Below are 25,876 nucleotides of genomic sequence, written 5' to 3' on the forward strand. Positions count from 1 at the left end.
CACAGTAGTCAGCCTGGTACAGCAAGCAAAACACAATCTTCAAAACAATAAATGCATGATTCCACTTGATAATTGCATTGGGAGTCACATAGAGCAGAAGTAACATGTCTGATGTTGTAACTTGAAAGGAATTCAGATTTTTCCTGAGAAATGAGCTGGACACCTTTATTGGTGACCAAAACTTTAAGAAAGCCTTTTCTACTAAATAATATTATGAAGATTTCGCTAATGAAATTCCCACACAAATAACTGTTAAAAAGGAAAAGGCAAAGGCAGTTAATGGTGATTAAGATGGCCACGCAAGATGAAAATGAGCTATGCAATGCCCCACTAATTCTTGAGGAAGGTGGAGATCAAGGTGTTGCTCAAATAGTATATCCCTTAAACGGTGAGGTTACAACAATAGTACATAAAAATACAGTCAAGTTGAAGTAACAAATCTAAGGGCAGGTATGTCAGTTGAGGAAATATGGAGATAAGTGAGAAACAGAGCATCTGAAAATAAATGAAGATTAATGCAAAGCAACTCACTGCTGATTTGGCACAAATGAGATTGAAATAGAAAGGATAGGATCCTCATGCCAAAATGTGTAGTTCTGCTCCTGAAAATGTCAAGAATGCAGATAGATCACCTGATTCTTCAATCTTACAAACTTCATCTTGGAAGCCAGACTCCCAGCGTTTTGGCTCAACTACTTCTATAAACCCTAGCTAGCCCAATATTCCATCACTAGTTTACACCCACCAGCTAAAAGGAACAGGGTGACATAAGCTGGGAAAAGCAAATCATAAATAAACATAAAACATAATAATGGAATACACATACATATATAACAGGAAGGCAGTGAAAAAAGTAAAATGTCATGGATGCAATACTTAAACTAAACTCAACCAGGAGTAATACAATGCACTGTCTACTTGTTACTCTCCTACCCATACCACATTTTTTTTAAAGTCACTAATTACATTTTCTCAAATTCACTTCCTGTCAAATGAAAGACATAAGTCTTGTGTTGTTTGTACTATGCCCACTACATTTCTTTGACTAAAAAGTGAAGAATTATCTTGAGCTGGGACTATGGTCTTTTTGGGAGGGTTGATGGTGTGTCTCTCATGATTTCTCTTGCTACTCGTTATCCAACATAAAGCTCATGCAGCAAGATAGGTTTGTGTATGTTCACGAGCAAAATGATTGTAATTATGTAGCATATATTGTTGAGCTTTGCGCGCCACCCTGGCATAATGAATCACCTATTTGTCCCACATAACTCCTCAAAACATACTTTTAATTCACCATGGAATTATTCTCTCACTTATTAGCACAACTATCATGACGTCATGGTTGAGCAAGTATAGTGTACCAGCAAAAACTGCACAGAATGCCACCTTGATTTAATTGTAGGATAAAAACTGAATTTGAACTTAAATGCAGTCAGTCACAATACATTAGTAGACTGTTATTGTTATTTGGCTTTCTTCTAGGAGCCTCATTCTCACAATTTTACAGTTTGAACTGTAAACCATTTATTTTTTTTAATATTCAGCTTTTCTTCTTTTCCATGATGACGGTAACAGTACTCTGTTCAACCAAAGACAACATACCTCCCTCCCCAAGGGTGTCCTAATCAGAAATGGACCTATTCATAACATGGGACTGGCTCATCAAAGGGGGTGATGAAGTAGTTTAATATGGTACTGTTCCTGTAGATTTGTGTTTGGTTTGTGTGAGTGAACAAAATTGAAAAAGTGTTTTTAAAATAACATAATTTGTTCGTAATGAAGAGATTTCATGCTTGCTCAGCTTGATCACTTCTCTGTCAACACTGTAGTGTAGGCCCTTTAAGGACATCCTTGGAGGATCTGCAGAGATACTGAATCAGTTACCAACATGTTCCTACATCTGAATCAGGATGGCATGCATGACACTCTGAGATATGTTCCCTCTGCCAGAAACATGAAGATATCTGTGTGTTGATAAGCCTCTTTAAGCCAGGAAATATCTGTGGTAATCAGTGTGCAAACTCTGATTTGCAAGAGACTTCCTCAGGGAAAAACTCGTAATGGTGTAGTTATCCTGTATCCCGGAGCTACTGTACGCAGCAGTATCAGTAATTCCAGATACTGCATTACTGATGTGCTTTTTCTGCACACCTCATAATGACTAATTTGAAATGACAGTCAACATCTTTGTCCAATTCTTGTAAGTTCTGGGAGCAGGAGTATGATGGAAAATATAGGACAATAACTGACCAATGAATCTTTGTCTTGATTTCTTCTTATAGCCTTCCTTGATGTTTGAATTCTTGAGGCGCATTACATATATTCTTTAAGAAGCTCATGATCATACATATACATGGTAAATTCAGCTAATCTCTTGCAGGAGTCCCAGTTTCAAATGGAAGATAAAAAAATAACAATTCATGCTAAAGGTTTTCAGTGATACTGAACCATCTTAAATTGGTTACCCATATAATGAAGTGGAATGTCCTGGGGAATTTTACTTACCCCTTCTTCGGATTCCAGCATCTCTGTTTTGACTCTGACTGTCGGCATCCCGTCAAGCATTAGCATTCTGTTTTCGAAGACACCTATACCCTGTAAAGAAACGGGAAAGAAACGCTTGAATAAATCTGTAGCAAACCTCTCTTAAAAAGTTAAATATGAGTCAGAACTCTCCAAGCTATGTATCATTCTTTCAATTCACAACAGTTTTTAATTTCTTTTGATTTGTCCAAGGGTGTTGAAACTAAATAAAACTGAACAGTCTGCATGATGATGCATCTGTCCCTCATCAAAGGATGAAACATTTTCCCATTTGTTTTGATAACCATTCTGAATATGCAATGAGTTTACCTTGATGCCTGGATTGAAATTCATTTGTGTTACTACAGATTCATATTCATGTTAAGCGGAAGGGTGGGCGGTAAACTGTGCTCCACCGGTGGAGTTCATGGAGTTTTGTCACAGAGTTCCAGAAAAACTCTGCAAACTTCCACACATATCACCAACGTTAAGTTTACAAGAGCGAATGAGAGAAACTGAGTGCTAGGACGAGTCCCGGCGCATTTTCTCAATGCAGGCGGTCATGTTAGGTCAGTACTGTTCGCATTGAGAAAGCTGCCGCTCAAGTGGAAAATCTACTCAAATGGCAGAAAGAAGCAGATCCCAGTGCTAAGAGTCAGCATGAAACAGCGTGACATGCCGAAATCCCACCAATTGCAGGACTCCACAGAATCTCGCAAAGTTTTTATGTAACCATGGAGAATTCCGCTGAGTAAAACTCTGTGAGTTCCATCCACCCCTAGTTAAATGTTAACAAAATATGAACAACAGCATGAGGGAAACGGAATTTTCAAAATAAAAAGTACCACGCATTTTTGTATGAAGAAACTAAATGTATTATTATTATTTTAACCTTATTAACCATCTAATCCTTCCAACCCCTTAATGCTACCCTTCCTTCAAACCTAAAACAGTGAATTATGCCATAAAGATACACTTCCCTGCAGGGGCGTAACAAACACCCCCGCAGCCCCTGCAGTGCGTGGGGCCCCCACTCTTCAGTAAATGAAGGGGGCCCCCTCAGCTCTTTGGTAGAGAGCTGCGAGAGAGAGGTTTGCGCTAAAGCAAGCCTCTCTCCCTCTAAAGCAGGTGAGGTCTGCAGCCTGCTCTGAGCACCTCGCGCTGACTGAAGGGAAACAAAGTATCAACTTACATTGTTTCCCTTCAGTCAGAGCCACGAGTCAGGCCTGGAACAAAGGTGGGGGTGGGGGCCCCAGAGAGAGCATTCACCGCAGGGTACTGCTCCTCTGAGGCAGCACACAGCTGACTTGAACGTTTGCAGCTCCAGAAACAGGATTTGCTGGGAGCAGAGACGTTTTAAGGCATAGGCAAAGTGGGCTCTGGCCCAAGGACACAGCCTTTCTGAGGGGCCCCCTGTTCTGCAGAGAATCTTGACCTGATGACCATGACTAATTCTTAAACTGATTGTTTTAAATATCGTTTTTATTAAATTTATTTTTAATGTGGGTGATGAGTGAGAGTCTATTACAGGCCTTTTGCAGATAAATGTTTTGTTTATGTTTCATGCAACAGTCATTAAAAAGTTTATTTTATATCATAACAGGATCTCATATGCAATAAATAGAAGGGTGCCAGATAATATTTGCAGTAGTCTTACTAAGCTGCTGCTATATTACAATGTTGAGAATTTGGGCGTGCACGGTCAGTGACCTGGCCAAAGAGGGCAAGAAAGAGCTGAAACTAGAAAACAAATTCAAAGCTGTACAGCACTGGGGCCCCCAAATATGTTTGGCTCAGGACCACAAAATGCTTAAGATGTCCTTGGCTGGGAGGCATTGGAAGCAGGGGTGTAAGCGGTGCATGGGGGCCCCCAGGTTTTTCTACACTTGAAGGGGCCTGGGGCCCCCTCTGCCCCACACTGAAGAGAGTGCTGAAGCACAGGCCTGAGCAAGGCACGCCAGTTCTATAAGCTGCAGCCTTTCTTTGGGCAGGTAACAGAGTTCTGAAGATCTTGCACACAAAAAAGAAACAGTTGCAATTTATAGCTTTTGTTTCTTGCTTGTGTACAGAGACCTGGAAGGAAAGGCACCCCAGGAGTTATCTGTGAATCAGAGTGCTGGAGTGCAGAAAGAAACAGTCCACAGAGCATCAACAAGGAGAAAGTCAAAAGGAAGTTCAAAGGAACAAGAAATGGTGTGAAGGAGAGACAGATGATAGAACTCTGTGTGTGCACGCAAAGGTGCTTACTGCCCCCTCTCCCCCATGGTGCAGGAGGCCCCAGCACCCCTCAGCCTTGCACCTTGCTTGTCCTGATATTCAGCAGACAGCAACTTGCTCTGTTCTTTGTGCAGAAAAAGTGCAATAGGTTGACACTGCTCTGAAGAAATGTAACAATGTATTGTTACATTTTAGGAAGCCACTGATTCTACAGGAAGCCAGGCAGGGTTTTTTAATTGCAGGAGAGGGTGAAGGGCTCTTGCAGAAGGCCTGGATGGATGACTAAACCAGGATTCAGTGTTTGACTGTGGAGCCTCCCACATCCAGCCGGCACCCTCACTAAGAGTCCATTATCGGAGTCAGACTACAGAGGTGGCAAGCAGCAAAGAGCAACAGGCTCTTGTGCGTCCTGCAGCAGCCTTCTCCCCGGCCTTGCTGGCCTCCTTCAGCTGCTGAAGGGCTGGGGTTTCTGGGGATTAAAGAAGTAGTGAGGCTAGCTAGCGCTGGACTAACTGGGGTCACTCAAACAGGTGAGTCCACCAACAGCCCTTTTCTTTCTACCTTAATGTTATGAAGGGTGGCATGTTGTAACTGACAGGCCCTGGGGGTACTGGGCCGATAACATAGCATTCATTATGCCTCATCACCTGGTCACACCAGATTTAACATAATCCCAGAAGCCCCCACTGGGGCCCGTGCAAGTACTGAACAAAGGCAACTGTTTTAACAATGTCTGACAGTGGATGGAACCTGGGTATGAGTGACCCCTTGCTTTGCTTGGTCTGGCTTTTCAGAGGTAGGTTCTGCTGCCCTCCCACCCCCAAAAAAGTGAGATCTGACCAAGTAAATGCACTTGCTTTAGGATTTATAACCTCAAGCAGAATTACATTTACCGCAGATGTGGATTGCACATGTTGCTGTGGGATGGAGACGAGAGCCAAGCCAGCTTCAGATCCGGTGACTCTGGCAGTGGTGCTGTCGGCTCAGACTATCAGTGCCTAGGTACTGTAGCAGGATGCATTAAATGTACTTATTCCTTGTGTCTTCCCATCACCTTTCAAATCTCTATCCCCAACACAACATCCCTCTTTTTCCCTGTTGGTTGCCTCACTTTTTATTCTGTGGGTTACTTGATCTCAGTTATCTGCTAACATAATGTAGTTTTCATCCTGCTTTCTTTCCTCACCTCTCTCTATCTGCTACTATGATGTACTGTTCTTCTGTGATTCTTCCATATAGTCCCCTCCATGCAATGTGAGTAACCCTCTTGTCAGGTAATCTTACTCTCTAGACAGCATCTGCTCAGAGGTGGTCTCTCTTGACTCTCCATACGCCCATTATCTTTCTAGCTCTTTTGTTTCTTTCTCTATTTTTCCCTTTCTTGTTTTCTTCTCTTTCCTATAAATGTCCCTCCTTTTTACCTGTACCTCTCTGACCTATTTTTCTCACTCATTCCTTTATCTCTTTGCCAACTGTCCTGACTTTCTAAGTAGTCTTTCTCTCTCTTTATCCCTAACTCGTTTACTTACTCTCTCTCGTACACATTATTTAAGAGTGCTCCTTCATTACTCACTGTCTATACCCACTTTTTGTAATGACTGTCCTTCTCAATCTCCTTTTCATTCTCTTTCCTTGACTGTATCATCTTGCATCCTCTTTCACTCTCTCTTTCCTCTTATACATCCATTATGACCTGCTGTCTCCCGCTATTTGACCGCTCTTATTTTCTTGCTGCTTCTTTCCTCCTGTATTGTTTCTTGCAATGACGGTCACTCTCTTCTGGCAGTCTCCACCTCCTCCAGCAGCCTCCTCTTTATGAAAGCGTTTGGTCTAACTATGATTCTAACTCATGATCTGCAATACATCTTTCGTTATGTTACCTTGATTGTTAATATTTGCTTCCCCCTCCACTCTATTCCCTTGTATTAGTTCCTTGGCTCATCTGATTGGTGTTTGGAGCGTTAAAGGAGTGTGCCAGTTAACTGTCGATGTGCTTAATGGCAGGGGCATAAGAATAGCCCCCGCAGCCCCTACAGCGCAGGAGGCCCTGAGCTCCAGGGGCCCCCTCTGGAACTGTGCACATGCAGTGGGCCCCTGCTCGGGCAGTTTCTGGCATTTCCTGGGGTGTTTTGTTATGAGGGCGATTTTCTTATTGGGGTTCTATATTACATCAAGCCATCGGACCCATCCAAGGTGTTTGGCACGGCCTAAATGCCAGCTTTAGAAGTAGCAGCACTGGGGTTAAACTAAATGCCGTTGTTCCTCTTTTATTTCCAAGTCAGTCATCCCGGAAATAAAAGAAAGACAACGCCGCTCTGCGCTCACTCACAAGACAGCAGATGGCACAGCCTGTAGCGGAGCAGAGTGCCAGTCTGATCCTAAAAAAGGTCATTGTGCTTGTTGGATTTGCAGGATAAAAGTTGTTTAGGAGGCTGCCTCAATAAAAGTTCTTGAGTCATGCTTAGTGAATGGGCATGCACTGCAAGGCAAGGGTGAGCACCAGTACGGTCGGGCCCTGTGTCATCATAACAGCAAAAGGTCAGCAGTCCCAGTTACTTATATGGAGGAGTTTAGCGCGCATCCGCACCGAGTTAGACCGGTTAAGCATTACAAGCACATTTTAAAGGCCAGGAGAGAACTCAGATGCAGCCTAATCACCTGCAGTTTCCTCCTTGAAATATAAATTAAACATGCTAATATGTACATCATTGTTTGTCGGAGGCCACACAAAGTTAGCCGGCGTTTTATGTTGTCGCAGCAGTTGGCATGCGCTCTTCTTCCAGAAAGACTTCATGCCTTTCAGGATAATAAAAGAGACTTGCTGCAACGGGTGGCAGTTTGAAGAAAGTCGTCTTAGTATGTTTTACTTTTTGAGTAACATTATTGTGTCATAGGCCATAACATTAAGCTGAATACAGATTCAGATGAAACCACTATTCAATGAGTGCAACGTGCACTGTATGAGTTGGATGTATTTGCTATTTCAGCCATTGATGTGTGCCTTTAGTGTTGAGAGCCTGTCTGCAACATCCTTTCACTGATCTGGCACTGGCTGGATCATCTAACTGTATTTTCTATAGCTAAGGTGGAGGATGAACCTGGGGTAGAGGCCCCTGCTTCCGCACTCCTGCTACTCTTCTGTACAGTATGAGACCATGAGCCTTAATCCGAGTACCAGCCGCACTATAACCAAGTGCCACCCCAGTGTTAACTGTTCAGTGTTAAGGAGCCGACTCCTGTGAGTCAGTCTACCTGTCCATGACAAGTCTCTGCGACACTGCTCTCCTGCTTGTCCACACCACACGCCCTCGGCACCTTTGCTAATTGTTATCTGCCTTCGTCAGACTGCCCTGTAGTGCACATACTTCAAATAAAAAAAATAAAAAAGCAATTTAAACCAATCTTTACAATGCAGGAGGCCATCTCCTTTCAACTTAAGAAAACTCAAGGTCGTCATATCAGTGCAGGAACAATTATTTTTTTAACAAAAGTGTGTACATTGTTTTGATGAAATAATTTTTTTTTTAAACGTAGGCACGTCTTTCAAGATAGATCCCCGCTCCACTCTTTGACTCTGAAATGAACAAATAGACTTAGATTACACAAAAAGAGTGCATCTGCAGGCAGAAAAGCGCCTCCAGCACTTTCCACTAACTTTTGTGTAGGCTGCCACCTCCACGAATTACTTTTTTATCGACTTGGGCTGAACTCCCCTGGTGCAGACTGGTTTTTCAAATGTCCATGCATCTTCTTTTTAGCCTGGGTTTTCTGTGCGTCTGTCCATGGTAGTCATTTGGCACTGTAGCCGATTTGCTTTTAGAACTGTCAAATCTAAAATCTACACTTGTTAAAATTCAGCAGCCACTTGAAATACAAAGCTTCTCTTGCTACTTTTTCTTTCTGTGCCTCCTCGGAAAGAAATGCAAACGTCAGGGGTGTCCAACATAGGTCTAGGAGAACCGGATCCATGCAAGATATTCAGCTATCCATGAGCTATGTGAACAAATACAATTTAGAATAATTTTATGTGGATGTCTTCTATTTGGATATCGTAAATATTTGGCAAGGGTCGGCCCTCCTGGACCTACCTTGGATGCCCCTGTATTTTCTACAGCGCAATGTCTGCCTTTCCGTCATAACGCAGTCTTGAAGTGGTGCTTGTCATTGCTAAGGTGCAAAAGATTAGAAAATACACAATGTAGCTATTTTGAGAACAACTGACTAAGGATGCTATGGTTTGCTACCAAGTTAGTAATATGTCAGTTCAAATATGCCAGCCACCATTGACTGTAATATTTATTAGAAAGGGATACTTTCTCCATCATGTGTGTGTTCTTGGCACCACATTGCTAGTGCAGCCCATGCCATTGACAGGAAGTGTGGGTGGCCATATTTATGATATACATTCACAGTGGCTGCAAGTATTGATAATGTGGTCATAATAGTAAGAAGCATATCAGTAAGATGAAGTTTATTGACATCATATTTGATAAAAAAATTAAAAACATGTGACCATTTTTCAGAAAACATGTTTTTTCAAAATCCTGACTGTAATGCCCTGGGTTGCATGGGTGAGGCTGACTCATGTGTTAGTTAGGTTGGCAGGGTTTTAGCAGGACTGATTTCTTGGATGACCCCATAAGGGGCATGACTCAATATTTAAGTGCATGCCTCAGATTAGCCCTGTTTGAGGTTGCACCATTGTTGTTTTAACATGAGACAGAGTGTACTAGATTGTTTGATGAAAGTGCAACTCAAGATGATTTTGGAAACGTTAAGAATCTGTGATCCTGCTGTTTTAAACTTAAGGGTATATTAAACATAAAACTATGTGAGCAACATTGTAAGAATCGGACCACCTTATGAGAGCTGCTATGTCATGTATGTTGGCTTATGGTATAATGAAATTGCAAGATATGTTATTATGTTAAATAGTATGGTGTGTTACGTTTTTCCATGTGCTACGTTGTTATGCTTTTATATTGTGTTATGTTACTGAGCTGTGATACGCGTACCACTGCTGATTTAAAGAGTGTTGCAGGCAGATAGAGGTCTACTTAAGTGCACTAAGACATACAAGGGAAGGGGGTGGGCACAAGAAGGTTTATTCAGCCAGCTCCCTTGCATGGGTGAAGGGCACAATCCAGCAGTTTTCCAGCTGCATCGCCTCAGTATTTGTGGGCGGTACCAGCTCCTCTGAGGCATATTTCCACCTGAGCAGGAAGTGAGTTCAGAACCTCTTTGCATTCTTCCTCTTTGGGGGTTCTGTATTTCTCTTCTCAGGGAGAGGTGGTGGTAAAGCATTGCTTCCATTGGGATGTTTACAGTATCTGACAGCCCCCAGTTGCGCAGGCTGCTTTCCAAATGAGGCTTGGTGGGAGGTAGGCTCAGCCTGGCCTGTTTCCTCTCTCCTGATATCCTGCTTCCAGTCGGGTGATGGGCCTTGACCTGCCCCGGCACAGCAGCTAGATCGGACCCTTGTGCAGAAGATTGCTCTGGCTCACCTCTTCTTGGTGGGATCCTCGACACGAAAATGAGCCAGAATTCCATGTGGCTTATGTCTGCCACCCACGGTCTGCCCTCAGGTGCCAAACATTACAGACAAAGCAGTGACCTTGAAAAACATGCAAAAGAAAGTCATGCATATTTAGTGGTGCTTCTCTGGTTTATTCTCTATGTTCTCTGTAAGAATGTGGATATGATTGGGTATCCCAATGAACGGTAAGGTCATTATTTGCTATGTTTTTTAAGTTAATACATTTGAATATACAATGAAAAATATGTTGTATAATGCACCACTCTTGCCATTTAAAAAAAAAACATTATTGGGGGAGAACCACCCCCTACCCCCCAAGCCCACTTGCAAAAGTAAGGTTGGCTCGCTATGTACCATAGAGAGACTAGTCTGACAAAATATGCCAATTCTGCTTTGGGTTCCCAGTCAGGCCTTGGCCTGAGACTTACTGACTGGGTCAAGAGCATGGGGGGCCCCCTCCATGTTCTTTGCAGGGGGGCCCCCTCAAGTTTTGTTACGCCATTGCTTCCCTGAACACTACTAACCTCATAATGCTACCTTTCACTGAACCCTACAAACGTTTTATTACCCCTTAATGCTACCCAATGCTGAACACTAAAAAACACCTAACTACCTCTTAATGTGGTAGTCATTCCTGAATCTAAAAACTACCTCTTAATGCTACCCTTCCTTGAGGCCTAAAAAGCTCTTACCACCCCGTAGTGCTACCCCTTCCTGAGCCCAAAATAACTCCTCACTCCCCTTTATCTCTACCCTTCTTTGTACTATGAAAAAACAACAACCCCTTAAAGCTACCCTTCCCTGAACCCTAAAATCACCCTACTACTCCTTACAGCTACCCTTCCCTAAGCCTTAAAAAACATACTATCCCTAACGCTACCCTTCCCTGAAACCGAAACGTGTACTACTCTAAATTTTGCCCGACACTGAATCCTAAAAACATGCTTCCTAATTCTGTCAATCCATGATCACTGAAAAACCCTTGGTACCCCTTAACTTTACTCTTCTCTAAACCCTACATACTAATATTCTTTAATGCTGCCCATCCCTGAACTAAAAGGCCCTTACAACCCCATAACACTACCATTTTCTATACCCTAAAGAAACCCTACCGCCCCTTAAATTCTATGCTTCTCTGACCCCTAAAAACTCCTTATTACCCCTGAACACTAGCCTTCCTTGAACCTTAAAGCTTTTGTTCAAATCTGTTTTTTATTGTGAACACAGCGATAAGCCTACAACCCCATTTCAGGGCCGGCCGCGCAGAAAAAAAGCCAGTAGGTAGTACTAACCAGGGGAGGTGGAACCATTAACACAGCGCTCTGCCTACAACCCCCGGAGGGGCCGGCCGCGTGGCTTAGGGGAGAGTATAGCAAGAGGCGGCTATATGATAGCAATGCGTCGTTGCGCGGGGGAGGCGCGTATGTGAGGGAGAGCAGTGGTGCCACATTTTCAAAGGCCCAACAGGGACCGAACTGCCCCAAAGAGGGGCGGAAGCCAGAGTGGCAAGTAGGAAGGAAGAAAAGTCAGAAGAGGAGTGAGCAGTAGCGAGGTGGAGAGGGGTCTGGGGGGTGCGTCTGCAGTCGCCAATATGGGGTGTAAAACGCAAATCGGCACTGGGGGAAGTGACTAAGCGCCTAGCCTGCTCGGGTCAGCAGGGATGAGGGCATCCTCAAACAATTGCAGGGCGCGGAGCCTGGGAGGCATGTGGCGGGCATAGCTGATGGAGCACAGGTATCGCACGAGAGGTTCCCACACTGCCTTGAAGCGTATCCCCCTTGATTGTATCCGCGCCGTGAGTAGCTCCATAGTCAGGACTTGCCAGAGGCGCACGAACCAGGATGCTATCGGCGGTGCCTCAGCCCGCTTCCAGTACAGAGCAATGAGTTGCCTGGCAGCACCTAACATGTGAAGGGTGAGGATCCAGTCGCTGCGCGTGAGGGCCCTAAGTGTGGGGGGTCGAATGCCCAGCAGGAGTGTGCAAACCTCTTCAGGGAGGGGAAAACCCAACACCTTCTTAATGTGACTAAGGACCTCCTTCCAAAAGACAGCTAGGGTAGGGCATGACCACCAGATGTGTACGAAGTCACCAGTCGCAGTGCCACACCTCCAGCACAGCGGCGAGGAAGTGGGGAACATTTTGCTGAGTCTCAGGGGAGTGTAGTACCATTGTGTTAGCATCTTGTATGCGTTTTCCCTCTGCGGGATGCTGCGGTATGTTTTGGGGATGTCATTCCAGAGCCGAGTCCATTGAGATGGCGTGATATCAGCGCCAGTCACCGACTGCCACTGCCTCTGATAGGGATGTGCAGGCGGAGCGACGGGGTGTTGCAATATGTTGTAGATCTGGGAGATGAGCCGTTTCAGTCCCCCGAGGGAGCGTGCCAACTTCTCAAATGGGGTATATGCCCTGGTAGCAGCCTGGTACATGTCGTCTCCCGAAATCCAGTGGCGCAACTGCGCATACTGTAAGCTAGCAGTTAAAGGGAGGCCAAATTCTTCCCTGCAGTCCAGCCATGATTTAGGCGACCCACCAAGAAAAAGATCTCCTGCAACCCTGCAGTCTCCTTGTGTCCAGCTCTCGAAGGCTCGGGTCTGGGCAGCGGGGGGAAAGTGCGGGTTACCTGCAATGGGGGTGTGTGGAGAGGGGAACGTGGTTAGACCCTTGGACACTGCCACTCTGTCCCATACTTCAAGAACCGTCCTTGTGGGGACCGCCATATATGCACTTCTGGAGCGCGCCACACGCGGTAGCCAAGGTAGGTCCCATATGGTGCGCCCCGTGACCACTCGGTCCATGTGGAACCAGTGCTTGTCGCTTTCGCGTGCACCCCACTCGATCACGAACCGGAGATGTGCCGCCCAATAGTAGTGGAGGAGATTCGGGCAGGCCAGGCCACCCCTGTCTCTCGGCTCCATGAGGACTTTCTGCGAGAACCGGGGCCGTTTGCCCCCCCATATGAAGGACGTGAGGTCGCGTTGGAGGGTTCTGATGCAGTGAATCGGGATCGGGGTGGGGAGGCACTGGAAAACATACAGAATGCGGGGGAGGACCGACATCTTGACAGCGTTGAGCCGCCCGAGCCAGGAAATCATCAAGGGTTTCCATTTCCGCAGGTCTGCCAGAACTTCCTTGCGGCAAGAGGCCCAGTTCCTCGAGGACCACGAGTCAAGGTGGGGTGTGAGGTCCAGACCCAGGTATTGAATGTGGTCATCCGCCCAACGGTAGGGTGTGACCCCCTTCAGGAAGGAGACCTCCTCATCGGGGATGGTGAGGTTAAGCGCCCAAGATTTGGTGTGATTAATTTTAAGGCCGGACGCCTGCTCAAACAGTGAGAGGGCTTCGTGCACCGCTGGGAGGGAGACCCGAGGAGTCGTAAGGGTAAGAATCAGGTCGTCCGCAAACAGCGCTACCTTGTTAGTGCGCCCTCCGTGGGGGATACCATGAATGTCAGGAGCGCGCCTAATCAGCTCCGCCAGTGGCTCGACCGCAAGAGCGAACAGGAGCGGCGAAAGCGGGCATCCCTGCCTCGTGCCCCTGTGAATCGAGAGCGGCGATGTCAGTTGGCCGTTGACCCGAATTCTGGCCTGCGGCCCAAGGTAAGGGGCCATGCACCTGGAGATCATGGTAGGGCCAAGACCAAGTTTCGTGAGGACCGCCCGTAGGAAGGTCCAGTCGACCCGGTCGAAGGCCTTTTCTGCGTCCAGCGAGAGGAGGCAGGCCGGGATTTTCCAGTGGTGCACCTTTCCCACTAAGTGTGCCAGCCTGCGAACATTGTCGGCTCCCTGACGGTCCCGTATAAATCCCACCTGGTCCGGGTTCACCAATCCCGGCATGTGCGGGTCCAGCCGCTTGGCCAGGATCTTAGTGTAGATCTTGAGATCGGTGTTAAGGAGGGCGATGGGGCGGTAGGAGGCACATAGGTCGGGGTCCTTCCCAGGCTTGGGGATCAGGGCAATTTCCGCCAGGCCCATATCAGGGGATGGGCCAACGGTATCAGAGAAGGAGCTGTAGAGCCGCAGTAAATGCGGGCGGAGTTGGGTCAAGAACAGGCGATAGAAGGTCAACGGCAGGCCGTCCGGTCCCGGGGTTTTCCCCACGGGTAGGTCTTTGACCGCTTCTGTTATTTCCTCCTCCTGCAAGGGGCCCTCTAGCGTGGCTGCACATGCAGGGGACAGTGGAGACCCCCCCGAAGTCTGCGAGGACGGCCTCTCGTGCCTCCGCAGAAGTGGGCTCCTCAGCATACAGGGAGGAGTAGTAAGCTACAAATGCGGCCTGTTTGGCCGTCTCTGAGGTGGCACTGGTGCCATCCTGCCGCTTGACATTGGCAATGTGGGCCCTAGCGGCACGTGCCCGCAGCCTGCCGGCCAGCAGACGACCAACCTTGTCCCCTCCCTCGTAATACCGTTGCTTGAGCGCTAGTAGGGAGTGTTCCGCCTTGTTGGTGCGCAGGGCGCGGAGTTGCCCCCTGAGAATGGCAAGAGTTCTCTTTGACGCCCGTGAAGGGGAGACCCGGTCCCGAGCCTCCGCCTGTTTGATCTCGCTAGCCAGGTCGGTTTCCATCTTGAACGCTTCCTTCCTCCGCGCCGCCGCGAGGGAGGTAATGTGGCCCCGAATGGCGGCCTTGAAGGCGTCCCAGACCGTGTGAAAGGGCAGGTCGGGGATGTCGTTAATGGCGAAATAAGAGTCTATGGCGTCTCGGATGCTGGCGACGTCGTCCGGGTCCCGGAGGATCCTCGGCGGGAGCGTCCACCTGCGTTCACGAGTGGTACGGGCCAGGGGGTCTTGCAACAAAAGCTCCACGTGAGCGTGATCCGACAGGGAAATGTCGGAGATAGCGGCAGCTAGGGAGTCTCGGGCCAGTTCAAGGGAGGTGAAGAGATAGTCGATTCTGGAGTATGTCCGATGGGAATGCGAATAGAAGGAATAGTCCCGGGCCCCCGGGTTGTGGTAGCGCCACATGTCCACGAGTCCCAGGTCTGTAAGCTGCGTTTTAAGGGTAGAGGACATTGCTCCCGCGCCGTTAAAGGGGGCTCCCGCCCGGTCTAGCTCAGGGTCCCAGACAAGATTGAAGTCGCCGCCCAGGATCACATTAGAGTCGCCCGATGGGAACTGCTCCCGCAGAAGCGCCTGGAGGTATTTGTCCTGCGACTGGTTGGGTGCGTACACACACCCTAGAGTGAACTGTGCTCGTCCCATCTGTACCGTGGCTCGGAGGAAACGCCCGTCAGCGCTTTTGAAGGGTTTCACGGGTCCCCGCCTAATGCCAGCCCTGCTGAGGATCGCCACCCCCGCTGTCTTGGTGTCAGAGTATGCCCAGAACTGTGTAGGGTATCTGGGGTGTGCCATGCGTTTGGTGTCTCCCCTGAGAAGGTGTGTCTCCTGGAGGAGAATAATGTTGGGGGAGTGGTGTAGGAGGTAGCGCCATATCTGCTTCCGCTTGTTGGGGGAGTTGAGCCCTTTGACGTTGAGGGAGAGGACCTTCAAGGGTGTAGGGATGTTCGCAGTCATAGCACTAAGGGGGAGCGGAGTCGCGCAAGACCCAACATAGCAGACCCTCCCGCAGACAGGACAGCGGCAGCCTCATCCCACCTCCAGCGCGCCAACCCCCGCAGGACCCACCCCGCCACCCCTTCGCAGGCGCGGGGAGAGAATAATAAGAGAGGGCAGTGAAGGGGAAAGTAGGAAGAGGAGAGAGAGAAAAAAGAGAAAAGGCGCAGAGAAGAAACAGAACCAAAACAGGCCAACAGGGCCAGTGTACATTGTCCCAGGTACCGGACATCCTCTACCCGAGGGTTTGGATGAACTCAGGAATGTCACTTCCTACGGGACAAAGGGGGGGAGCGGAGATCTAGGTAAGTGGAATAAGATTAAGTCGTCTCAGAGCCCGTCCACCCCGCTGCTCCAAGGTAGTCCGGGGGCGTGTCGGGCCGTGGGGCCACATAGTCCGTTCAGGCGCCAATGGGGCGCTGGGGCTCCGTGATGCAGTACATGGCCTGGAGGAGGCAAAGGGTGTCGTCCATTCCTGCAGACCCCCGCGGGTGGGGGGGGGGGAGAGCCACGGATGTGGTCTGCCAGTGAGAGGGGGGTAGCCCCTCCCCTAAGAACAGTGGGATGAGGTCTCCATGGTGCATGAGGACACATCAGAGTGCCCAGTGGGCGAGCGTATGCTCAGGGCAGCTGTGGGCACAGTAGCAATGGTCAGCGTCCTTCCGCAGTCGAGGGGCGATCCCCACCCTCAGACCCAGAAGCGATGAGCTGGGAGGCCTGTTCCTCACGGTCGCCCTCAAGAGAGCCGATGTGTGCGATGATGTCCTGTTTGGTCTGTGAGGCAGAGAGTGCATCCACCGGAGGGGGCCGTCGACGTTTGCGCACAGTGGACCATTCTGAGCGTGGAGGGGCCTTCTCCGGGTGGGGAGGGCGGGTTGGACTGTGGTCTGGGGACTCCGGCATGCCTAGCAGTTGTGCCGCTTCCTGATAGGACCTGAGTGCCCTGCGCTTGTCCTCCCACCTGAAGATGAGCACGAAGGGATGGCCCCACTGGTAAGAGATGTTGAGGGTCCGGAGTCTCTCCGTGATCGGGCGGAAGACCTTTCGTCTGTAGAGGGTTGAGGGGGCCAAGTCCTGGAAGATCTGGATCTTGTGACCTTCGTACCTCAGGTCCGGGTTGTCCCTAGCCGCCTTCAAAATGGCCTCCTTCTCAGTGAAATAATGAAGCCTGGTGACGATGTCGGGCAGGAGACCCGCTTTCCCTCCCGCTCCAAAGACTCGGTGTGCGAGGTCGAGGCGCGGCGGGGGGGCGTCTTCCTCGCCCCACACCGCATGCAGGAGTAGGGCCACATAGGCCATGGTATTAGTCCCCTCTTCTCCAAGTGGCACACCCCGTATGCGGAGGTTGTTGCGGCGTCCCCTATTTTCCAAGTCCTCCTGCTTGATCTGGAGCTGGATATGTTGTTCTTCGAGGGTCGCCACTCTCCGCCAGATCTGCTCTAGGTCTTCGGTGCGGGAATCAACCGTTTTTCCCAGGCCGTCGACCCGGTCGCCGAGGTCGGTGACTTCCTTGCGCAACTCTTTAACGCACGAGTGAACCTCCGTCCTGAGGGATCCGATTTCGGACTTTAAGTCCGCCATGAAGGAGGGCATGAAGGCCTGAGTCACTGGGGGGGAGTCGGCAGGTGGCAGGGGTTTCTCCTTTGTTGTTGAGGGGCCCCCGGAAGATGGCGGCGAGCCCGCCTTGCCCCACATGGAAGCCACTGATGCACCTTTGATCGCCGCCGATGGGGGGTCCGGTCTGTTCCCCCTGCCACGAGTCATGGTCCGCTCAGGGTGTCGAGGGATAGCGGGGGGGAGGGCAAGCTGTTGCGCGTAGCCCCCGGTCCGCGGTAAAGTAGAGTCCAGAGGAGGTCCCGCAGGTGTCCCGGTGACCCAGCAACCCAGGGTCCACGATCAGGGGCTCTAGACCGCAAAGCAGGAGATGGCAGGGTGTGGCAGGGCCTCCGCAAACCTGAGGCCGGACTGGCCTGGTGTCAGCCTGCAAAGTGCGCCAGGGCAGCAGGGGTCTGGCGCGCAGAGGGGCTGCGTGGGCGAGCGGGAAGGCTCCGCCGGGGAGGCAAGGCGGTGTGCAGGCAGAGGGAGTGGTGGAGGTTCTTTATCGGCAGTCCTCCCTTTGTGGCCAGAGTCCGGGTCCCACGAGCTGGGGACCTCCGATGGCTGTGGCTAGACTCGGCCTCCCGCCCCCGCGTGAGTCAGGGCCTTCCCCAAGGGCAGCGCCCGGGCACTCCCACAGTCCTCCGTCGAGGCTCGCTAGGCCAGCAGGGTGCTCGGTAGCAGGGGATCGCGTGGGCGTGCGGGTCGGCCACCCTCCTCCAGATGTAGCCCCACTAGCAGCCGATCGGGGAGACAAGATGGCGGTCAGGGCTGAAGCAGGTCCCTCCTAGCGCCAGACCCCGCCAGGGACAGCCAGGGGGGAGGGGCGGCGCGGATGCTGCAGCTCACCGTGAGGGTCCCTCGCCGGGTGCGTGGTCTGGAGCTGGGGCTCGTATGGGAAGAGCCTCCGGCGTTCTCTCCGGGTCCGGCCTCTCTTTCCCGCCCAAGCCGGGGCCTCTCGTAACCTCGGCGCTCAGGCGGTCGCAGCTTCTTCAGCCGAGGGGAAGCCCGGCGCCAGCAGCCTCGATGGTGCGCCCAGGCAGCAGTCGGCGCCACGGAGGAGGGCTCGCCACGTGAAGGGCTCAGGAGAACACCAGCCCCTCGCCAGCGTCAGCCACCAGTTCCGCACCGGGAGAGTCGGGCTCGGGGACTCCTCGGCAAACCCCGCGGCAAGATGGCGGCCAGAGGCCGAACGCGGAGATCCCGGGCCCCGGGCGTCTGCAGCTGGGGTCCCAACAAGAAGGACTCGCCTCCGGAAGGTGTTGCAGGTAGGGCTCGCAGGAATCGGGGGGCCCCCAGTCAAAAGAAACCCCCCAGACGTCGCTGAAACAGGCTAATTACACAGCGGGGCGACGGAGCTCGCACAAGACGCGTCCGCTTACATCGCTGTCTCGGCCACGCCCCTTTAACCTTAAAGCTTTTTAACTGACCCTTAACGTTACCCTCCCTGAATCCGGAAAATAATTTAGTATCACCAAACGCTACTCACCCCTGAACCCTAAAACTACATACTACCCCTTAACTGCCCCTTCCCTGAATTATACACACCTTTCTTGAGCTCCACACACCACCTTACTATTCTTTTGTGCTACCCATCTCTGAACCCAGAAAACTCTAAGTACACCTTCCTTAAAAACTAAAAACCCATTACTATCCTTTAACACTACCCTTCACTGAAGCCTTAAAAGCTCTTATTACCCTTTAAGGTTATCCTTTCCTGAACCTTACAAACTCCTTACTACCCCTTAATGTGCACTCAAAGAAGATGCCTGCTGAAAGCAAGGGGTGCCTAAGGGTGAAATTACTGCAGAGAACTGGAAATCAAATTTCAGATTCCCCTCATAATTCTTCCTTTTTAAACAACCCTCAGAGACTCACTTGTGATCCCTGTTATTTCTATCGCAACATCCGTCTCTATGGTTATCAGTGCCCCTGGTATCTAGAATTCTGTAGAGGAATTACTGGGTGAGAGCAGTGGTGTTGTTATAAGACCCATCGTTGCAATAAGTAACATGGAACACTTAGGTCTTCAAATAGTTAGAAGAACATTTATGGAGCATAAGTGGAAGATGTTTTAGGGCTACATTCTGGCTGTTTAAGTATGGTGGAGCTGTGATGCATTGCCATTTGGGAGAAATGAGAACCATCCACTAATGGAGTCATTTACAAAATGTTTGATATTTTATCATACCGCAATTTGGTAATACAAATACCACAACCACTTAGCATGATATTACAGAAAAGTTGTGATAATATTTAAATATTGTTTCTGTCTCTCTTTCCACAGTTAGTTGAAGTACATTTATCACCAGCGTTTTGCATGTGCTCTCGTACTAACAGGCATAGAATGCAACCCTTTTCTCTTAATGCAAAATGACACTGAAAACCACTGTTCACACATTTCACCTGATTTTTTACAGCTTCCTACATAGTCTAAATGACTGCCAAAGTAGTAGGTCGATTGATGATAAATACACCATATTTAGGTGCACAACTATTCGACATTTTTCATAGTAATGGTCTAGCTAGTTAAGGTAAGCTTCCATTTTTAGGTCTGGCTTGACAGCATAGCTGTCTAGATTACATATCTTTTGTATTTCATTAAAAGATGCATAAAGAGACCCTTGGCTTGGCTCCACCCAGGGGAGTATTTTTCTTACCTCATTTGTTGATGGATCATTCCACCTCCCAAGTAGTGCTTGCCAATGCCCGTTAGGAGAATTATTCAGAATCTTTATCATGCTGATGAATTGGTACAATTTGATTAAAATGCTTGTGTAGAAATGCCTTCAGCAAATACATTGATTTTTTGTTGGAAATATTTAGAAACAGTATTATGCTGATGAACTCCAAGGAAATCAAAGTACACTTTTTCATTGGAGTTATTCTATAATATTATTTTTGTGACTAAGCTGTGTAGAAATCCAAAGCGGGTAGAAGTTTAAAGCATGTGACTATTGCCCAATAGGTTTGTGGATATTTATTCTACAAAACTCCAGACTGTAACAAAGTGAAAACAACACACAAAAAGGATCCCACACAAAGTTATAAAAATATAACTTTTTTAAATAAATAAGACAAGACCAAAACAACACAATCTAATCAGTAGAACCGGACATATGACATTTTAAATATTTTAGTGAAAATGGCACCAGAAATTGCAAATTGCCAACTGTGGATATCTGGTCACGCCAGACTGGGACAAAGTCACAAGTTCAGGCCAACTACTATGGAGTGCGATCTGGGTGCAGAGATCAAGTTAGGCCTGCTGAACAGAATACTTGAAATCCTGGTTTGAGGAGCATTGCGAAGATCCACAGTTCAGTTTGAGATGCGGCTAGACTGCAATGCGAGGGTCTGCATCGTCATCGAGGATCCTGTCAATGGAGCTTGTGATGTGAAGTCTGGCGTTGAGGATGTGGCACGCAGAAGGGGCAATATATCACTTCCAAGGAACTGCGAGTCTACGATGTGGAGTCCGGCATCATCATCGAGGCTGCCATCAACATGGGATGACAGGACCTGGTCCAAGGATGTGCCTTGGAATGGTGGTTCAGATGAGGCTGAGGAGGCAATGTGGAGATTTGCAATGGGTCCAATCCACTCAGCACTGGTGATGTGTCGGTTCTGCTTGAGTTTGCACCATTCAGCAGAGGCAGACAAAGCCCCTTAAGCCCACCTCCAAGGGTCCATTACTGGGGTGGCACCACTTGGCAGGGTAGAGTCACAGATTGCAGAGTCCGGGTATAAGGTTGTTGGAAACATATTGTGTCCCTGAGTCTTCATATCAGGAGGCTAGCCAACCAGCCCTTGGAGTCCCTCTGGGTTCAAGAGATGCAGGTCTAGTCCTTCTCACACAGACAAGAGGGCAGCAGGCAGCAGGTTAGCGCATCAGGGCAGCAGACCTTGAGAGCAGCAGTCCAGTAGAGTGGCAGTCTTTTCAGCAACACAGCAGTCCTTCCTCCTGGGTGAGTATCCATATATCCAGAAGTGTACTGAAGAGTTGGTGTCTGAGGTCCAGTGTTTACACCCAGTTCTGCCTTTGAAGTGGGGAGAAGCTTCTAGAGGCATGCTGCAGACTAACTGCAGAGGGTATGGTGACTTCTGTATGGAGGCAGGACACAGGCAATCGAAGTGTAAGTGGGGTTGGGTCCAACTCATCCTTCCCATCCTGCCAGTGATGGCCCATCCAGTCAGATATAAGATCCCCATTGTGTGTGGCTGTCTAGGAGGAATACACAAAGCCTGATTGTCAACTACACCATATCATGTGACCCAGAGACAGGCTGCAAGCTTCAGGAATCAAATAGCTGAGGCAGGAAAATGCCAACTTTCTAAAAGTGGTATTTTAAAACTTGAAATTTAAAATCCACCTTTACCATAAGTTAGGATTTTTCATTACAATTCTAGAGACACCAAACATGATCTGGTCACCTGTAATAAGGTAACTCTAATGTTATCCTATGGAAGAGGTAGGACTGGCAGTTGTGAAAAACAAAATGTAAGACTTCTTCACTACCAGTACTTGTAAAGGTTAAAAGTACATGTCCTGTTTTTAAAATACACTGCACCCAGCTCTTGGGGCTGTCCAGGGCCTATCCTAGGGGTGACTTACATGAATGAAAAAAGAATTTTTGGTCCTGGCAATAGCATTATTTTGCCAGGTTGAAATGGCAGCTTTGAAACCGCGTACACGCAGGCTGCACTGGCAGTCCCGAAACATGTTTAAGGTGCAACTTAAGTGGGTGAAACAATCAATTCTGCAGGTCCACTAGTAGCATTCAAGTTACAGGCCCTGCACACAGGCAGTGCTACTTTACTAGGGACTTAGAAGTAAATTAAAGATGCCAGTTGGGAATAAGCCCATCTTGTCATGTTTTAGGGAAAGAGAACAAGCACTTTAGCTCTGGTTAGCAGAGACCTAAGTTCAGTCAAAATAAAGTAAGCAAAGCAGGAGGTCTGAAGCCAAAGGTTAGGGGGCAACCACAACAAGGATGCCATGTCTAACAATCAGTATTGAGATTTGGGGATTATTGACATTGTTTCTTGTGCCAAACTTAGACCAATACTGTATTGGTTAAGAGTCTGGGTCACACCAGAGCTCATCAACATTGTGGCGGCTTTTGTTTATCTACTTGTTTTCCCATACAGTGCAGCCCTTGGGTGGTTGAGGTATGTTAAGATCATGCAACGGCACATTGGACTGTAACATTTTTGGGACCACCTTAACATGATCACGTGTGACAGTACCCCAGACATAAAGCCAGGATGCAAAGCTGTGGTGGTCTCAGGGAAGAAACCATCTAATGCACATTATGACAGCCAGACTAAAGCCCATGGACCCTGAGTTCTACTCCCAGCTTTTGCACTTGGCATTAAATTATAAGCTGTGTGATTGTGGACAGTTCAATGTGGTCCCGATTCATAAATTTTGGGTCGGAGCAACTTACTTTTGTTGCACTCCTGGCTTACTCCTGACATTCAGGAGAAAACCAGAAGTACTCATGGCTAAGTACTGGAAATCAGGCTAAGGGCCTTATTACAACTGCTGCGGTCCATTGGACCACCGAAGTTGCAGTGTTTAACCCGCTGGAAGACTGGTACAAAAACAGTTGGGCTTAACTTAGAGACAATGTGCAAAGTAATTATGCAACACACACACACAGTAATAAAGTGAGAACACAACATAAGAAAAATTCCACAAAAATTTTGAAAAATAGAGCAAAATGTAATTAATTATTTGGCATCAAAATCACAAATATCCATTCAGTGGAACCATGTATATTCAATGTCAAAGATTTAAGGTAAGTATTGCACCTGAAAGCACAAAGGACAACTCACAGTTATCTGGTCATGCAAGACTGGGTAAAAGTCACAGGTTCCAGGTGACTGAGATGACGCACAGGCCAGACACTGGGCCTAGTTTGGTCCGACTGAAAAATGTACCTTCTTAAGCCAGCGTGGAGGGTTCTGTTTGCCTTTGAGGACGCTGTGAGGATAGGGAGAGCATTGCAGCTGGTCATTGCTGTAGTGCAAAGAGCACACTGGGCATCGTGGATGGTTATCACTGTAGCGGGAAGATACTGTTGGGAGTTGTGGATGGTTATGGATGGAGATTCGCATTGGTGGTCACTACGGGTTGTTGCTTCTGTAGCACAAAGTGTATATGTTGCATCGCCGTGTTTTGCTGGCAGTCGCGGGTTTTCCGAAGCTTTGTCTTGACGATCAGCATGGGTGGCAAGATCTTTGTTTCGAATGGGCCTGGTCATGGTTGCAAAAGAGTCCAAAACTTCAGGATTCCTCCTTTTCTCCAAGGACAAACTCTACTGATAATACACCAAGAGTTCAGGACCTGGGAGGCACTTCTTGGGGATCAGGAATGCACTCCAGCAAAGGATAGCAAGGCTGAGGCAGGTATAGTTGCAGGTCCAGTACAGCATGTTCAGCTGGGAAGTTGCATGGAGGCTTCTGGTGTTTGTTGTGCCCCATAGCTCAGAACAGGAGGTCAGTGAGCTGACTGTTGGACTCACTTCGGCCTGGAATAAAGGGTGCTGGACCAGTCTTCCTTCTCAGTCAGCAGGGAAGGCATCAGGTAGATCAAGTTGCAGGTTCAGGCAGGTCCAGTGCAGCAGGGCAGTTGGTCAGTCCTTCTTCTGTAGTATCCACAGCTCCAGGAGTGAACTGAAGAGTGGATCTGATGTTCCTCTTTTTATACCTAGTGCCCTCTTTGAAGTGGAAGCACTTCTGAAGTATTCCCCCTACAGAGGTGTCTGAAATTTCCTGTCTCCCTGCCCTAGCCCCAGTCTGTCTGGGGCCACAATAGGCTAGTGTGAAGTACTTTGTATGAGAGCTGGGCCAGTGCCTTTGGAGTGTAAGTGTGATAGGTGACATCCCACCATCAAACCAGAATGGCTCACCCTGCCAACAAACAGACCCTTTGTTGTGGTGCTGTCTAGGGGGAATACACAATGGCCAACTTCTAACTACAGCTAGTCATGTGACCCAGAAATGGGCTGCAGGCACCAAACAGTTAGGACAAGAAAATTGCAACCTTCCTGAGAAGCAGCGGCAGGGTAGGTAGACGGCACGGTTCCTACATGGAACAGCGACACTACTAATTGAGTGTCCGAGTAACCGCTGCACCAGATGAGGCCAGCACACACACTAATTTAGGCGGTCTCCAGCACCTAGGAGGATCACCCTAGGCGTCTTGACAAGTGTCAAGTAGAATTGAGGCACTTGCCCCCCCACTTTTTATGTAGATAGTCTTTTTGTTTATCACCATATTGTCTCTTTCTTACACAGTCCTGAAGAATCGCGATAATCTTTTATAGACAGTTATTGGGCGAGAAACATGTCGAGCACTAAGGAGCAGAGTAGGTATTCTTTCACCTAGGAAATAGAACATCCTACCCTCCTTCCTTGTTTTATTTAGGTAAGGTAGCCGACAGAATAAAAGTTTAGCAGAGGAATCCTTAACCTATTTTAATACACTACACATACATCTACACATTACTAGGCCCCCTCACCCCCACTGCACCCTTACGGCAAGGAATAAAAGATCTCCGATAAAGAGCCCCTTTACGGGTGCCCGTTGGGCATTGCAGCGCCGGCCCAACTAGGAGAAGGCTTCAATGATGAAGCTTGACACCTAGCTTGCTGGGTGCGTGAGAGCCCTAGTTCCAAAAGGAGGAATTCCCCTCCTATCTTCTACCTTTCTTTGACCCCTGTTTTCTTATTTTTCTTTTTCACACCACCAGTCATGATTACCCTGGTGTCTCATGGTGAATAATGTTTCACCAAGGAACTGCGTATACTTCTGAGTTTCAACCTCCTAACAGCAGCATTTTCAAAATTGGACATTTACTTTAAAGAGGGTTTTTAAATTACAATTCCTCAGATACCAAACATGGAATTCCTATCTGCTCCCACACAAATGTTATCACCTATTAAAGGTAATAAGGTAACCCAATGTTATCCTAAGGGAGAGGTAGACCTTGCAATAGTGAAACACAAATTTAGGAGATTTCACTGCCAGAGATGAAAAACTTGCAGGTACAGGTCCAATTTTTTAAAAACCAATTCACCCTGCTGTATGGGCTGTTTAGGACCCACCCTCTGGGTGATATATGTATTAGAAAGAAAGGTTTAGGTCTGGGAAACATTTATTTTGAAAGTTTGAAATGGCAACTCTAAAACTACATACACTGGTTGCAATGGCAGGCCTGAGTCATGTTTAAAAAGGCTCCTTAAGTGAGTGGCACAATAAGTGTTGCAGGCCCACTAGTAGCATTTAATATACAGGTCCTGGGTAAATGTAGGACCACCTCACAAGTAAATTAGGTGTGCCAATTGGGTGTAAGTCAATTTTACCATGTTTAATGGAGAGAGCAGAAGCACCTTAGCACTGGTTAGCAGTGGTAAAGTGCACAGAGCCCTAGGGCCAACAAAAA

The 25,876-nt window shown here is 48.2% G+C and overlaps 1 protein-coding gene across 1 annotated transcript in view; it reads right to left on the reverse strand.

Moving 5' to 3' along the window:
- Positions 1-25,876, reverse strand: part of KLF12 (KLF transcription factor 12) — a 1,139,352-nt gene that overhangs the window by 471,054 nt on the left and 642,422 nt on the right. Inside the window, exon 4 of the mRNA XM_078657427.1 lies at positions 2,506-2,595. Coding sequence (XP_078513553.1) covers positions 2,506-2,595 — 90 coding nt within the window. The remainder of the gene's footprint in view (positions 1-2,505; positions 2,596-25,876) is intronic.

Source organism: Lissotriton helveticus, chromosome 8 (genome assembly GCF_964261635.1).
Source record: "Lissotriton helveticus chromosome 8, aLisHel1.1, whole genome shotgun sequence".
Classification (NCBI taxonomy): domain Eukaryota; kingdom Metazoa; phylum Chordata; class Amphibia; order Caudata; family Salamandridae; genus Lissotriton; species Lissotriton helveticus.